Raw genomic sequence first — 15971 nt, 5'->3', positions numbered from 1 at the left:
TCTGATATTCAACAGAAGAGCCCCACAATCCAGCAATCCCATCAAAAACGCATACTGCCAGTCTCTACTTCTAGCACTGTGCCCGCGCCCCTGCCACTTCATGCAGTATCACACTCCTTGGCAGGAAGAACACTTAAGACAACTGGCTATTGAACATGCATAGAGTCTAGAGATGAATGGGGAACGTGTATGCCAAGGAAATACAATGCTCAACCTTACTGGAAAAGCAGAGAAGAAATCTCACAAGTCAGAAAACTTGTACAGATTTTTAATGCAAGATATATCATGTACACACTGCAATGCATATGAATAAAGCTATAGGAATACATATAGGCAATTACTTATATGAATACAATTTTCTTAAAATAATAATTGATGCTCTCTCAGACCTCTCCTTACAGATATATAGAAAAAAAAAGCCCTGATAAATATCAAATGAGTATTTATTCAAAATAAAATGATTTTTTACTATCATTTACTACCATATGATTGTCTCCACAGAAAATAAAAATGAAGGTAAACAGTACTAGAGTGAAATCTCAGGTATTCAGAGGATTAGTAACTCTAGCAGCAGTTCCACAGGCAACTGCCCAAACTCGTTTGGGAGATAAGTCTCAAAGGCCTGTTTTGTGCTAGCTATCGTAGTTTGTTTTCCTCTAGTGCTCCAAAACATCATTCAAGGATTTTTTTCTTCCTGGTTTACACAAATCTCTGCAAATAATTGCAACTTCGTCTTGTCTTCTGGGATAAAATGTCTTTTTTCAGTCTTGATTCTGTGCATTCCATTGGATAATTCTTAATAAATAGCTTGTAGCTTCTGTATGTTTCATCTCTCTGCTAAAATCTACCCTTAGTCATACAACCAATGGCTAAACATCCTTTGTCTTCACAACCTCACCTTTGTTCACCAAGCCGTCGTGTTAATTTTAAAAGCCACAGTCCCTTTCACCTGTGGAACTGAATGGTTTTCTGCTGCTTTCTAGATTATGACATGCAACTGCTGTTTGATCCAATGACTGGCAGCCGCTAACGAGTCTTCATGTGGGGAAAGAGAATGATCTTATATTAATCTTCCTGCAAAGTGGGTAAAGTGGAACATGTTACAGTTCCTGTACTAACTAAAGCAAGGAAAGGTGGGCAATGAAAAGAAAAATAGTGTCAAAATCAGGTATTGTTAATAAAAAGATGTGCATTTTCACTATGGGACTAGAAAATTTTAGATTAGTAGCTGTTATTGTTGTGCATTTGAAAAAGTCAAGGAATTCTTATTACAATAAGAAATAGAAAAGTCCTGAAGAACTAACAGTTTTAAATTTTGCTGAGGATACTAGTTCACAACAATTTACATCCAACAGGCTTCAAATGAGCTAACTATGGAGCTTCCTGAACTATTGATACTGGCAAATCCTGGATACTGTGAACAGGCAGTCTGCTGTTCACCCTGGGAAAAATCATGGCAAATGTGGTATGAAAGACAGTTATCTAATTATTAAGAGGTGCAAATGTAATATTTATGACCTTTCAGAAAACAGACAGCAGCAAAAAATAAGCTTGTTCAGTGTTGTAAATTCAGCAGATAAATGCAACTGCTGCTGTAGTATATATACTATAATTTCTTTCAGAGGTCTAATTCTGCTTTGTATGACATTCTGAGAAGTTATGTAATTTACAAAATAAATGCAATGCTTGGGTTTTAAATCATTTAAATCAAGTATCTTGAGAAAATTCAAATAGACATACCCAGCCAAAAAAAGATGTTCCTGTGAGACTTTGCTCGAATAGTTATTGGCCTACTGCTGTAACATACCTCAGCTTTTGACAGTAGCAAACACTACCCTGCAGCATAGGAGAAAACCCATTAGTCTGCTACCATACCCAGTGAGTTCTTTATCCAGTTAAGTGTATGGAGCAATCTAACTCCTTCCTACATTTTGACAACTGCAGAACTAGTAATTAACACTCAAAAGTGAGCCATGTTTAAGACCAGTATGGTACCTGACTGTGTATAGCATATTTGCAAAAATACTATTTAGAAAAAAACATGGAAGGGCAGGGGAGGGCTGTAAGGAAAATAATTCAGGAACCTCTTGGAAAGAGTTGTGGCTGAAAAGAGACTTGGAACTATAAGCAAAGAAACTGCCTTCTGCTGCTGCTGCTTTCTCTTGTGTTCAGGGCACTAGCAGACTGCTTCCTGAAAATAAATAATAGGTTACTTTCCAATGGAAACAACTTGCAAGATCTGGACTATTACCAAGTAGCTCATGTGTAATGGGATGACACGATAAAAACATTGCTAGGAAAGATAGCAGATGGTGCAATTGTAATTGTGTATAGCTGATCTGTCATAGTATACAAAGACCCCTGTAATACCTATTAAATTGTCCATTGTGGTGTTTTTTCTTTTTTTAAAAAAATGTTTAATTAAACCACAACATAGGTGCTACAGGTGGGCAAGTTCACTATGGATGGGACAGGCAGTTGTGACTATAAAGGGACAGGCACAGCATGGGTCATGGCTAAAGAGAAGTATACAAACTCTATTAATGGGTGACTGGAGTTACATGACTTTTGAAAGTGTAAAGAATGAACTGAATAGGGCAACGAACAATGACCAGATTACTAGCAGTGCTTTGCCTGCTGCTTGTGTCAAAAGTAATGAGATCAAAAGGGTTGAATGCCGGAAAATTTGTGATGCAAATGTGTTTAACTGAATTTCACTTCAGACAGTGATTTCATTTCTTAGTATAATCTCGACAATGCATCAGAGGTTTAGCACCTTGTTGACTGTGCCTAAAAAGCCAGCCCAGTAGCTCAGTTCTGTGCCATTGTAAGAAGGCAGTATTTTTTAAAAGATGCTTGCCCTGGGAAGAAGAATTTCTAAAACTGTGAAAGCACAGAAAGAAAACTGGAAAAAAAAAAAACTTGTGGTGATTTGCAAAAAAGTGATTTAAGAAGGAGAGAGAAAAAATTTTGAGTGGGTTAAAAACTGTGCTCTGCTTCAAAGGTGTTACCTATCTTGTGGCAACTACCCTGTGTAGTGGCTGAAAATGTCAGTACGTTACCATGCCTTCCATTTAAAGCCTCCTCTCTTACTGTGATGGTAGCAAGAGAATTATTTAATGTATTTCAGCCTCTACGGCACCACAGAAGGCCCTAGAAAATGCGCATCTCAAAGACTCAAAACAAAACCTAAAAAAGAAACAAAAGGCAAAACAATCCATTTTAACTTCCTTATCTTTTTGTTATTCTATTTGTCCTGATATCATAAAATGTTTGCTTTTCATTACAGAGTATGAGAAATATGTAAAGGCGGCGTTAACATACAGTCATTCAGAAGATAATTCTAAGTTTGACTTTTAGAAATAATGTTCAAAATCTGTTTCTCTTTTGGGAGTGTATTGAATTTGAAACTTGGTGTATGCAATAAACCCCCAGTACTGCACTTCATGCTAGCCACCAGGCTGAAAGCAGCATGACAATACGTTGCATTTAACTAATACTACAATGCAAATTAGAGAGTCCTTTTCTTAGATAACATTATGTAGAGACTACATTACTTCAGGTGCTGATGATGTGACAAACTCACATCATAAAAGCCCCTTCAGCAGGGATTCCTGTGAATGTGTGACACAGGTACCGATAGTGCATATGGAGAAATTGTTACCCAAGAGGCCAAGGAGAAAACGCACGTGCTGAGAGGCAGCATAAGACATTTCTCCCAGGGACTGCGCCTTTGGAGACTGTTCCTGTTCAACCTGTAGTAACTGATGAACGTGTCACACTGAGTTGAAGGGAACTGCCCAAGGCCGCCGGCGCGCAGGAAGGAATCAGCAATCAGGTTGTGTAACACGGACTGCTCCCAGGAGGGTGGCAGCTGCTATACGCAGACAAAGGCCGCCCAATTACACACGCACCAGTCGGAGCGGCGCCGGGCCGGCCATCCTCCGCCGGGGCAGCGGCCTGCGCCCTGCTGTCTACTGCGCCACGGGGTTAAAGGGAAAACCCGCAGGCCCTCCCGTCCACCCTCCACCGGCCCGCAGGCCGAGGCCTGTCAGGCGCACGGCCCGGCCCGCGCAGCTGTGGCCGTGGGGCCGCCACCCAGGCGCTTCCCACTGTTTCGGCCCCCGAGCCCCGCGAGGGTGCCCGCAACACCCCCGGGCGAGCCATGGAGGCCGGCTCAGGTAACAGGCCCTTCGCGGGGCCTTGCGCGGCGGGCGGCCGTGAGCGCAGTTATGTCACGGGGCGGCAGGTCTCGCCGCGAAGAGGCAGCAGCCGGCACGAAACACACCAAAAGGCCGGCCCGGCCCGGCGCCCCGCGGCGCTGGAGACCCGCTCCCCGCCACCCCCGGCCCACCGCGGCCCAGCGCCTGCGCAGCTACCCGCCCCCCCGTAAACAGCGCCGTCACGTGAGCGGCCGGGCCCGGCGCGGCGCCACTCGCCTGACGCCGCGGGGGCGCGCCTACGGGGCAGCGGGCACGCGGCCGGCACCGCGAGCCGAGTGGGACCACCTGGGCCGGGGGAGGGGGGAAGCTCGCGCGCACCCCCGCTCCGACAGGCCTCGGGGCTGCGCGCGCCGCCGCCCTCTCTCCCTTTGGCGCGGCCGCCGCGTCCTTCCTCTGCGGCTCCGGGGCAGCGCTGGGCGGCGGCGAAGGGTGAGTTACCGCCGCCGGGCCACGGCAGGTAGAGGGGGAAAGGGGAGGGCGAAGGGGCCCGCCGCGCTGCGCGGCCTCGCCCTGCTTTCGCCGAGGCGCGGCGGGTGGCCGGGCTGGACAGGGTTGGGCTGGGCTGGGCCTGCCGCGACGGTGGTGGGGCCGCGGCCTGGCCTGGCCTGGTGGCGGGGCCCAGCGCGGCGGGTCGGCCCGGGCGCGACGCGGCCTGCTTCCGCCGCGGCGCCGCCGGCACGGGCTGGGCGCGGAGGGGTAGCCGCCGGCGGCCCTTGTGCAGAGGTGGCCCGCGGTCTGGCTGTGGGCCCGAGGGGCGCTCCCCGGCCGAGCCCCGGCTGCTCCGTTCTGTCCGGACGCGGCCCCGCGGCGCCGGCGCTGACCTTGCGGAGGCTGCGCCCCGTGGGCCCCGGGCCGGCCGGGTCCCGGGCTCCTCGCCTTGCCACCTGACATGGCGCTCTGGCCCCGGCCTCGCTGCTTGCGGCGGCCTCTCTTTCCCCGCCCGCCCCGGCGTCTGTGCTGGACCCTGCCGCAGGCTCTCTGCCCGGAGCCGCGCTGCTGCTGGCTCTGCGGCACCGCCTTTCCTGCCCGTTTTACTAGGTCTTGCCCCTTCTTGGCAGTGCTTGTTCCTTCCCACTTCTTGAGCCGCTGATGCCTTCTTGCCCCATACAAACCTGAGGAACAAGCACCAATTTAGACCCTGCTGTTCTTCCTGCTATTAGTCTGATCTGTGCCGGGCTCCTCCTCCTGTCTCTCAAACTTAGCATCATCAACAATTTCTGTGTTTAACTCTTCTGTATAGTGCCCAGTGTTGGAAGTGCTGGAGAAAACGTGGTCACCAGCAGTACCCGAGGGATTCAGTGGCCTGGTGGTATTTCCAGATTCTGTTCTCGGATTAAGTGCTCTTTCTGAGGCAATGGGTCCACCCTTCTTGTTTGCTGCTGGAATGCAAATAATTAATATTTATAAGGTTTTAGAAGAGCAATTGGTCATGTGATTGCGAGTGTGCTTTCTGTATGGTCTGCACAATGGAAACCTGTTATAGCCATGAGGTGAGGGTTTGGAGAAAGAGCATTCTGTGCAGTGTAGGTTGAGTTAGTAGTAGTAGCCTTCAGAATGAAGCATAAGGTGAGGAAGGGAACACAGGAACATGGGATGACAACAGCTGTACCATACAAATTGTAGTTGTGGTGTTGTCTTTTATGTGGCTGTTAATCCATTACCTAATTTCTCTACATTTACTTCTGTAAAAATGGATGCTAACGTTGCTAAGCAGTGGAAATATGGTAGGATTAAATGTAAGGGTAGTAAACATCTGGCATTTCTTTAACACCACTAGTTCATGGTTTGTTTTGCTTAATAAATTAATCTGTAAGGGAGTTCTTGAAAACCTGGATTTTCTGTTTCTTGGAATAATTTAACTTTGAATGGTCTTTCCCCTTGGTATGTAGCCCACAATGAAACTGCTGCTCAGCTCTCTTTGCTTTACCAAGTAGCTTCTGCTTTTAATTTCTGTAGTTAACTTTAATGACTGTACATATAAATACGGAGTTCTGAACACCTAGATTTTTTCAGCTGTCATTGCTTGTTAGTCATTCAGTTTTTTTTCTGTATTTTACATTTGCAAACCTTCATGAATTTCAAGCAGCTGAAAGGGCACGTAACTACAAACCATGCTGGCTAGATCTAATTCAGTATAGTTAACTGAAGTAATTCAACACAGTGGTAAGGTGTTTCTGAGAAAGCAAAAGCTCTAAAAAGTCTGTAATTATCTGCCATACTTCTGTGACTTGCTCTTTTCAGAAGGCTTAGCTCTACCTCATGGAGTAAATACTACTCATTTTGAGCTGATGTATGCTGTATGAAATTTTTTTAGCTGTTATTTTAATGGAAGTTTGCATTAAAAAAAAAATTTCCCTGCTCCACTTAAATATTGTTAAATCCAAGTCTTAAAAATACTAAGGGGAGATAAATTATTTGTAGCAATTAAACTTTCATTGTTTTATTATATTATTCTGGCATATAATGTCAGAAACTTTTTTTCTAATGGGAAAGGAATATTTTTGAAAGGTGATATTATGAAGTATCGGTGACAAAGTCCATTAAATTGGGAAATGAATGTTCACAATATAGCAGCAAAAAGTGAAAAATACGGACAACTTGTGACATCTGCCTGAGTGGTATCTGTATAGCTACATGATGGATGGTATATTTCTGGGGAAAACTACATGTGGCTTAACCATTAAGCTTCTAACTCTTTCTGAAAAAAAAACTAATTCTAATGTGTGTTTCCAAATGAATCTTTATCAGAGAGAGACTGACAAATTCAAAAGGTGTTACAAATGAAATTATTCTATCTGGGGTGACTGATAATCAGGGTAACCTGTTACACAGCTTAACATTTATACTATGTTCAAGCTGAAAATACTTGAAAAAATTCTTGAGGAACTTGAGGGTGGAAAATAGTTGAAGAGTATATTAGTAGTGATGGGAAAATAATCTGTTCTTGTGTTTTTCTTTTCAGGGAAATGTCTCTTGGTAGTGAGCTTACAAATTCTAGGGGTATATGCTGTGATGGAGAGATGAATAAAATGATGTATAATCTTCCATTATGCTTAATTTTTGTAAAATTAAATAATATTGATGCAAAGGAAAACAGTCTACAAAGTACGCTTGAAAAATTTCACAATGTAAAGACATTTTTGGGATAGAACACAACTTCTAGTGCAGCACTTTGTGCCTCTTCTAGCTGCAAGGTGAGGGTGAGGAATGTATTATTTTTGAGGAGAGGTTAACTGCTCAAAAGAGAACTGTTAAGTTGATTTTCTGTGATACAATAATGTGATCTTGTATGATTAAGAAAAGGTTTCTCTATACTTTTTCTGCATTTCTTTGTCTTCTACTTAAATCCTTTGTTTGAAATTTACTTTTTCTTCCTATTCACTGAAATGAGGTACAGTTCTGGCTGGTAAATGTAATTCTTTTTGATAGTGAAGGTTTAATAAAGAAAATTTCTTGAACTGTCTGCCCTGCTTTCAAATAGTGTGATAACAAGTAGTAAGGGATCTGCTGTGTCAGTGAGTGGAGCAGCATATACCTTCTGATTGTAGATAGATTTTGGGATGTGGTTATTATTTGATGTGTCAGACTATGGAGATTTCAGTAACTGGGTGATAAGATTTGGGTCAGGTGGTGTCTGAAGACTTTAGGGTGAGTGGAACTCAAAAATGGTATAGAAGAACTGGTTAAGAATGAATGAAATGCTCAGATGTACGCTTGTCCTTTGATCTGTGGCAGGGCTTTGGTTTTGGTGTCACTAAAAGCTAATTTTAAATGAGGGATTAAAATAATAATAAATAGGTGTTTTAAATAAGGGAACAAGTGGCATATGGGTACTTACAGGTTGATGTTTCTGGTGCACAGCTTTTTCAGTGAACCTGGGCCTCCTTTACAGCAATATTGATGTTTCAAATAAACCTGTTGAGGACATGTTGCTGTTAGGCAGGTCTTTGACAGTGTCCTGTTTGATAGGAGATGGGTGAACAAGAAAAATCAAATTTGATTATGCTTAAAGGCCAAAGCTTAGCAAACCATGTTCCATCCAAACATTGTATCCTTTTTTTGAGAACGGACACTGAACTTTTCTTTAACAATTCCAAACACATTTTTGTGGTTATATTGCAATTCATATGCTCATAAATCAAATTCCTTGTCCTGTCAAAAATGTTTTGTCAGTTAATTTAGTTCTTGAAGACTGCCCTAGATGATGGAATTTGAGCCAATGTGAACCAGAGTAGAAAGCGCATTGGCGTGAGAGTTGTAAAGTTGAGGTTTTCTTACCAACTGTGCCGCTAATACACTGTCTGGTATTGGTTTCCTTTTTTATCCCATGATGTGTTTAGACTCTGAGCTTTTGTTGGCCAAAATCTGTTACTACAGAGGACCCGAGTCTCAGTTGTGGCTTTTGGTGCTGTAATATCCATAAATGCTGTGAGAATGAATACAACTTCTAGTGCTTAAAACACGGATATCTGGTAACTTAGAGTTAATTTTCAGTTAGGTGCTTGTGACCTTAAACTGTAAGGTTTTGTATACAAGGAAAGAGGAAGATGATAGTAAAACTTGCCTGTGCTGAGCATCAGCACTTTGAAGCTACATTGGTTGGTGGGTGGGTTGTAAGTGTCAAGGTATCAGTGAGCACATGGAGTGTGGTCTGACATCACAGCTGCAGTGAACAAAGACATTTGATACTTTGAATGCTCTTTTTAGGTGCAGTAATTACCAGAAGACTCAGGCGAGGGATTTTTTTTTTTTTTAACTGTCTGTGGTGTTGGCTAATTTCATGTCAATTAAGGTGCGATTTCCCTCTTTTGCTGAAAAGTTTTTGTCAGTTATTGTTACTTATTATTTGAGTCCTCTGTGACAGTGCTGAGTCAGCCTTTCACATTTGTTTTGACCTATAAGATGCTATTCATCCAAATAGCTCTTTTGTATACCTTTCTATCCAGCATTTACTACTACTACTTGAAGAAATAAATATAGTATGGACTGTTGTTATGACTAGTCCTTGCTCTCAGTCATTTGGTCTGCTTAAGCAGAAGGAAGGTGTTTACAGGACAACAAACCAAGTCTTGTATTTTGAGTGGTGCAATGTTTCCAACATTAGTCCAGTCAATAACTAGATTTACAAAAGCTTTTAAAAGCACTAGCCAGATTCAGTAACTTGGAAGCAACAGCCACTATTCAGAAAGGTAAATAAATGAAATGGAAGGAATTGTAATGTTACTACGCTATCTTCAGCAGCTCCAGACTCTCTGATTCAGGTAGGTCAATAAAGTAGATAGGATTTTCAATGTCTAGGATTTTGAGTACCCTAAATAAGCAGTGTGAGCTTTTTTCATTTCTTTGGTTAGGTTCCTTCAGATTTTTTTTCCCCCCTTGTTCCAAATTTAGAACTTTTTTTTTGTTAAATTTCTTTGTAGAAATATTTTATTTTTCTGAAGTCCAACTTCTTAGGACTTTCATAAACCAGATTTCTTTTTCAATTGACAATCATTAAAAACACAGGAACTTCCGTTTTATATTCTTAAGTTTAAAAAATAATCTAATATATGAAAGTCAAGTTTAAAATTTAAACTAATATACGAAAGTCACCCCCTGGGCAGAGAGGGGAGGAGAGAAAGTAATTACAGTGAATGCTATTTAAAAGTGTGAAACCTAACTTTTGCTCAGTGAAATTAATGATGTAGGAATACCATTAAAACTGAATAAAACATACATAAAGGAAAATAATAAAATATCAAGACAAATATATCTGATAAAAATCCAGATATGTAGTTGGAAAATTACACACTTGCACATACCTAGCGTTTAAGGGAGACTTAATTTAAAATGCAAAGACAGAGTATGCTTGGCCTGTACATCAGCTAAGAAACACAATTTCTAGTGGTGTATACAATTTGTGATTGCCTCTGCTTGAAGTGGATTTTAGATAAGATGGTAGAGACATGCTGATGCAGTTGGATGTCTCTGCTAAACTATTTTGTTCTGTTCCAATGAGAAAATAATACAACAGGAACTGGAGTAATTTTTTACTTCTTTCACAGACAAACTAAACAATGAGAAGCCTTAAAGATGTACAGTATCTGTTGTCCAGATATTAGTCTTCCTTCCCCTCAAAGGTTAGTTGGAAAGGATACGCTTGTTTGAGATCTCAGTTTCTTTCCTTGGCAAGTGATCGTTCTGGCTATTTATCTTTTAATTTTGGAAAGTCACGTAGAGCTGCTAGAGATGTAATGAAAAAGTAGTAAATGGGAACAAGATAAAAATCTACCATAACAGATCCTACAGCATGTTTATTTCATACCAGTATTTGTTGGGATTTTAGGCAATATTATGATATGCCTAACTTAATTAAAGTAACTCAACAACTGAAGAAGTGAGTGTTATAAGCTGGAAGACTCAGACTGGGAAAGAAAATTGTTAGAGCATGAAGAGATTTTATGGTAAACATAATGTGGGAGAAATTCTGGAAGTCATGTTTAACTGACATGTTTTCTTTCTTTAACAAGGTTGGTTTTAATGATAGATCACTTAATAATGAAAGATTTTAGTTGATGGGTTACTTCTATGAGTACTATTGTTGTAGTGGGGGGCTGATTGAAACAAATCAGTCTCAAAAGTGTAAGAGAAATGTACTTTATTTAAGGAATTGAGGAGAATACGCTCTATACCTTTAGCTTTTCTTCATGGTCAGATCTCAGTTCACCCACACTGCTGTATCTTGCTGTGTTGTGTGCTGTAGCAGTCTCATCAGTACATGGCCTGATGCTCCAGGAGCCAGTGGGTGGGAGAACTTTCACAACTGTCCAGATTGAATCTGGCTGGGATTTCCTCCTCTGTCATTTGCTCCTTTGCCTCATTTGTGAACGCTCCTCTTCTCACTGGTTCTCCATACATGAGACTCTTCATATTCTGTTGCTTCTGATTAACTACCCAGTGGGAAAACGCTTTTGAATTATTGTGCAATGGGAGTAAGCTTGGTATGTGCAATTTTGCTGTGAGTGATGCCAAGCTGCTGGCCTTTAGGGTTCAAGTGGAGGACACAGCTGTGTTGCAGGGGAACAATACATTCCTCTTCTGAGCGGTTAGAGTTATCTTTGGAAATAAGTGACCATGAAAAACTTAACTGTGTTTTTACCTATACCTCTGGCTATTTTATTCTGGTGTTCAAAGTGTTTAACACTGCTCTTAATGCAGTGGTCAGCACTGCTTTGCTAACAGCCATGTTAGTAACAATTATATAAATTGGCCCCTCTTATCCAGAAAGAAACCTGAGATATACTGTTGTAAATGTGTTCAAAGCCCCTGCCACTCTTTAATATTAGGTACAAAAGATTTTTTACAGTAATTCATGGGTGTTCTATTGCACTGTCATGGGCACTTGTTAGTGTCGGGGTTCACCATCATTTTATCCTGTGTCTGTTACTCTTGTGCTCGTGTGATGCTAATATGAAAAAAACCTGGAAACAGAAAGGTGTTTTAAAGTACTGGGTTGGGGCATTTGTAATTATTTTCTTTCTTTGAGCCACTGCAACTCTTGTAGTTTATCCTGTATTGTATCGTATTGTTGTAACTACGTGGCATAATAAAAATAGATTTTACAGTGCAGCATAGCACTTCCTCCATTAGTTTGCTACTTTATTTGTTGCCAAATTTGGAAATTATTTTGACAACTGTGAAAAGAATGTGGACTGCTATAGGTGCTAGTTGGCATGGTGTATATGTAGATGCACTGCATTGCTTGATAGAACTAGTCATTTTTTGGTGTAAAGAGCTTTCAAATTATAACATACTTGCTGCTGTAAGATTGTTACCTACTTACTTAATGCTCCCGATTTGGCCTGACTTTCCTTCTTGCTGGCTGTTTGGTCAGTAGGATGTTGTGTATTAGACTGTTTTGTCATGGTTAGTGTGCAGATACTGTAAAGACGCCATGCTCTGCAAAGGCATAGTGCCATACCTGACCATTGTTTTCCTCTGAGCCTGCCCTATGGGAGAAGGAAGAAAGTTTTTCATGTTTTTAAAACAAAACATTTTTCGTGCTCACATGTCGTTTTTGTAAACTTGTCAAATTAAATAAATTACATAAATAGGGTTGAAACTGTACCAAAGGTCTTATATGTGCAAGGCTAGGATTTTCCATGTTGATCATTAAAACAGGAATGTCTCATTAACGTGTATAAGGAAGCATACTTAACTGTGCTAGTCAGCATGAGTAAGTACTGGAATTATTTAGTGGCAGGTTGCTGGAACAGGGATCTAGAGAGTAATTCAAGCACTACAAACTCTAAATATCACTTCTTTAATTAATGCGCTTATTCAAAAAAAAAAAAAATCGTATCTAGTGTGTGGGAGGAGGATGATGAAGGAAGCGGGAGAGAATGTATGTCCTTTTTCTGTTTCCAAAATCTTGAACAGCCTTGTGTGGGCCAAAACAGGTGTCTCAGACTTTCCTGGATGCCAGATTAATCCAGGCACTACTCCATTTTCCTTGCCTCCATGACCATATTTATTATAATTATCTCTCTCCACTCTTAAGTATATGCTTATGCTAAACTTCTGAAGAAACATTTTGCTGACTTTTTTTTTTCCGTTCTGTTGTGTAGTTCTACATTATTAGTTGGATCCCTGCGGCAATCGCAAAGAAATGATGTAGAAATAGGGAATCCCTTCTTGTAAAATGTAGGTGCCATCTTTCACTACAGTTCATTAAGTTTTGCCTAAACAACTTCAAAACTGAAGTTTCTGAAAAGCTCCTGGCCCTTTTGAAGCCAGCTCAGAATTCTCGTATACTTGATTGAGGTCAGATTTTCATATAAAATTTCTGTAATTTTATTGAATATAATGATAGGTGAAAAATAATTGAAATAAGACCTTACTGCTTAAAAATAGTTACTTGCTACGAAGTGTACTTGGTAGTTCCTCTATGAACAGAAATATAGTCCTTCTCATTTTTGGGCCTAGTATGGCAAGCTCCTGAACCTTCTCAGCTCCATTGATGTTAATGGACGCCGACCTCACCTTTTTACATTTAAAGGTAAAGAAAGATGTGCACTCACAGTGCTGCTAACCAGGTCACTTGTTCTTGATTTCCCCCTCCCTCTGGTGTTCCACCCACTTGGATTGGTTAAGGTTTAAACAAATTCCGGAAAGGAGGTGTTTCAGTTAACCTTTGTTATACACACTCTGTGGAAGTGGCAGCACTCTGATGCTGGTAGCGGAGTTTATATTAACTTAGCATGGGTTTTCCTTTAAAGATAATCAGTTAGAGAATTGATTTTTAGATACGCAGTGAGCCAGACTAAGCTATAAGCAGATTTTTTTTTTTTTGGTTACAATTCTAAAATACCTTAAGCATTCTTTATAAAACAGAACAGCCAAAACAATTTGCTGGTTTCTTAGGTGTTTTACAATTTGTAGCTTATTTTCTTATGATATTTTTCTTGTCTTTCTATAGGGCTGAAAGACACACAGGAGTCTTCATGGATATAGTTGATACATTTAACCATTTAATTCCTACTGAACACTTAGATGATGCCCTATTTCTAGGATCCAACCTGGAGAATGAAGTCTGTGAGGATTTTAGTACAAGTCAAAATGTCTTAGAGGATTCGCTGAAGAACATGCTCAGCAATAAGGATCCTATGCTAGGATCTGCAAGTGCACAGTTCTGTTTGCCCGTTTTGGATAGCAATGATCCCAATTTCCAGATGCCTTGTTCAACAGGTAAATCTTACAATTTTTTAAGATTACAATTTAAAATACAGTTATACTCTACCATCCCTTTTTTGTAATGTAGAAATAATAATTTGGGATTTCTGTCTCCTTCCTGCCCTTTTTGTTGCGCTGCTTACATGCCTGGCATGTAAACTATGTGCAGTTCCTTCTGACTTTGTCACCTAACAATAGGGGAAGGCTCCTAATCTGGATCAGAAGTAATTTAGGCTTTCTCTTGACTATATGTAAATTATTTCCAATTAAAGTCGTTGTTTAGTGTAAGTACTGTGCCTGATCAGTGAAGCTGCTAGTTGTCTTCAAAAAATGTAATAATTCCGGATTAGCAGTAGGAGTATATGAGTTGTACAAATTACTGGTCTGACTTCAGGGTTATTCTGTTAGTGCTAGGTGGTCTAGAACTGAGCTGACACTGGATTCTGGGTGTTTTGCTTTGGTTGGCTTCAAACAGAACTCTGGAATGATGATACAATTCTTTTTTACTGTTTGGAAACACCTGATTTGGAACTAATTTAGAGCAAAGGTTTAAATAAAAATAATCTTAGGAGTTGTGGAGTAGTTTTGGAAGATCAAACAAAAAAAAGGGTGATCCAGTCTCTGAAATTGTTGCTATTGATGAACAGTTGGAAAAATTACACTGAATTTGGTGGAAGAGACAAAAATGTACCCTGTGCTTAATAGTGTTTATTTGACTGGAAGTTAAAAAAAAAAAAAAATTTTTTAGGTTCGTTTCTCAAAACTGTTGTTAATCAAAGATAACTTTGATTATATCAACATTTTCTTTTCTAGTAACTTTTATGAGCTGTTTCTGAAACTCTTGATAGTTTCCTGATATAATATGCATTTTGTTTATACTAACAGACTAAATTCTCACCTTCACTAAATTAAGTGGTATTACAACATGGAAAACCATAAATCAAAGATGATTATTGACTGAGGCAATGAAAAAGTGAACTTACAAAGCCAAAACAAGATATTTGATCTTTTTACTACCTTAGTAGAATGTTATTTGAGGCCATCCTTAATGTTTTTGTTTATTCTTGCTGTAGTCTGTATCCTTACACTTCTTCTGTAACTCACCAAACAAAATTGTATCACTCTTAATGTGCATAAGACTGTACAATATACACAACTAAACCATAGTCCTCCTCTCTAAATCTTTTATTTCCTTACGATAAACCAGTGGTGTAGATTCTTGTTTCACACTGCATCCTGTGTATCCTCCAGTAAGCCTATACTGCATTTAAAATTTTGAATTAACTCATAGAGGACAGCTGGATAATTTGGAAGTTGTGGGGAGACTTTGGGGGGCTTTTTGGCACACTAGTTGGGTATTTCTCCTACAAGTGATCAGCAGGGCAATAATTAGTACTGTTAATACTTACATAATTACAACTAATTTTTAAGGTTACTGTCCATTAAAATAAGTGAGCGAACTTATTTACTTGGGAGCTACTACTTCAGGCTCTCTGAAGACTCAGGGATTCAAAACAGATTTGATTTATCATAGAATCATAGAATGGTTTGGGTTGGAAGGGACCTTAAAGATCATCTAGTTCCAACCCCCCTGCCACAGGCAGGGACACCTTTCTTCTAAACCAGGTTGCTCAAAGCCTCATCCAGCCTGGCCTTAAACACTGCCAGGGAGGGGGCAGCCACAGCTTCTCTGGGCAACCTGTTCCAGTGTCTCACCACCCTCACAGTAAAGAATTTCTTCCTAAGATCTAATCTAAATCTGCCCTCTTCCAGTTTAAACCCATTCCCCCTTGTCCTGTCACTACTTGTCCTTTTAAAAAGCCCCTTTCCCGCTTTTCTGTAGGCCTCCTTCATTTATGCTGACTTCATGAATTTCATGTTTTTCTAAATTTGAAAGCAAGAGCAAAGCCACATGTTAGTAAGTAAATTAAAGCATGCAATTTAGAATTAATGTAGTAGATATCCAAAAGGACATTAATTATTCTGGCTGTTGCTTGTTCTTTGTAGGTCTTGGTAAGAGCTGCCCTTATTCTGAGA

General features: G+C 40.6%; 1 protein-coding gene across 2 annotated transcripts in view; it reads left to right on the top strand.

The window, feature by feature from the left end:
• Nucleotides 1–4454: 4454 nt before the first annotated feature.
• PHF3 (PHD finger protein 3) overlaps nucleotides 4455–15971 on the top strand; it is a 57969-nt gene continuing 46452 nt past the window's right edge. Inside the window, exons 1-2 of one of the 2 annotated variants that reach the window (XM_068405093.1) lie at nucleotides 4455–4652; nucleotides 13681–13949. In XM_068405093.1, the coding sequence (XP_068261194.1) occupies nucleotides 13706–13949 (244 nt within the window). In that variant the 5' untranslated portion in view covers nucleotides 4455–4652; nucleotides 13681–13705. The remainder of the gene's footprint in view (nucleotides 4653–13680; nucleotides 13950–15971) is intronic. The other variant, XM_068405172.1, reaches the window with a different exon arrangement.

This window comes from Nyctibius grandis, chromosome 1 (genome assembly GCF_013368605.1).
Source record: "Nyctibius grandis isolate bNycGra1 chromosome 1, bNycGra1.pri, whole genome shotgun sequence".
Taxonomy (NCBI): Eukaryota; Metazoa; Chordata; class Aves; order Nyctibiiformes; family Nyctibiidae; genus Nyctibius; species Nyctibius grandis.
The sequence above is the reverse complement of the archived record's forward strand: the minus strand, read 5'-3'. Positions and strand labels throughout refer to the sequence as shown.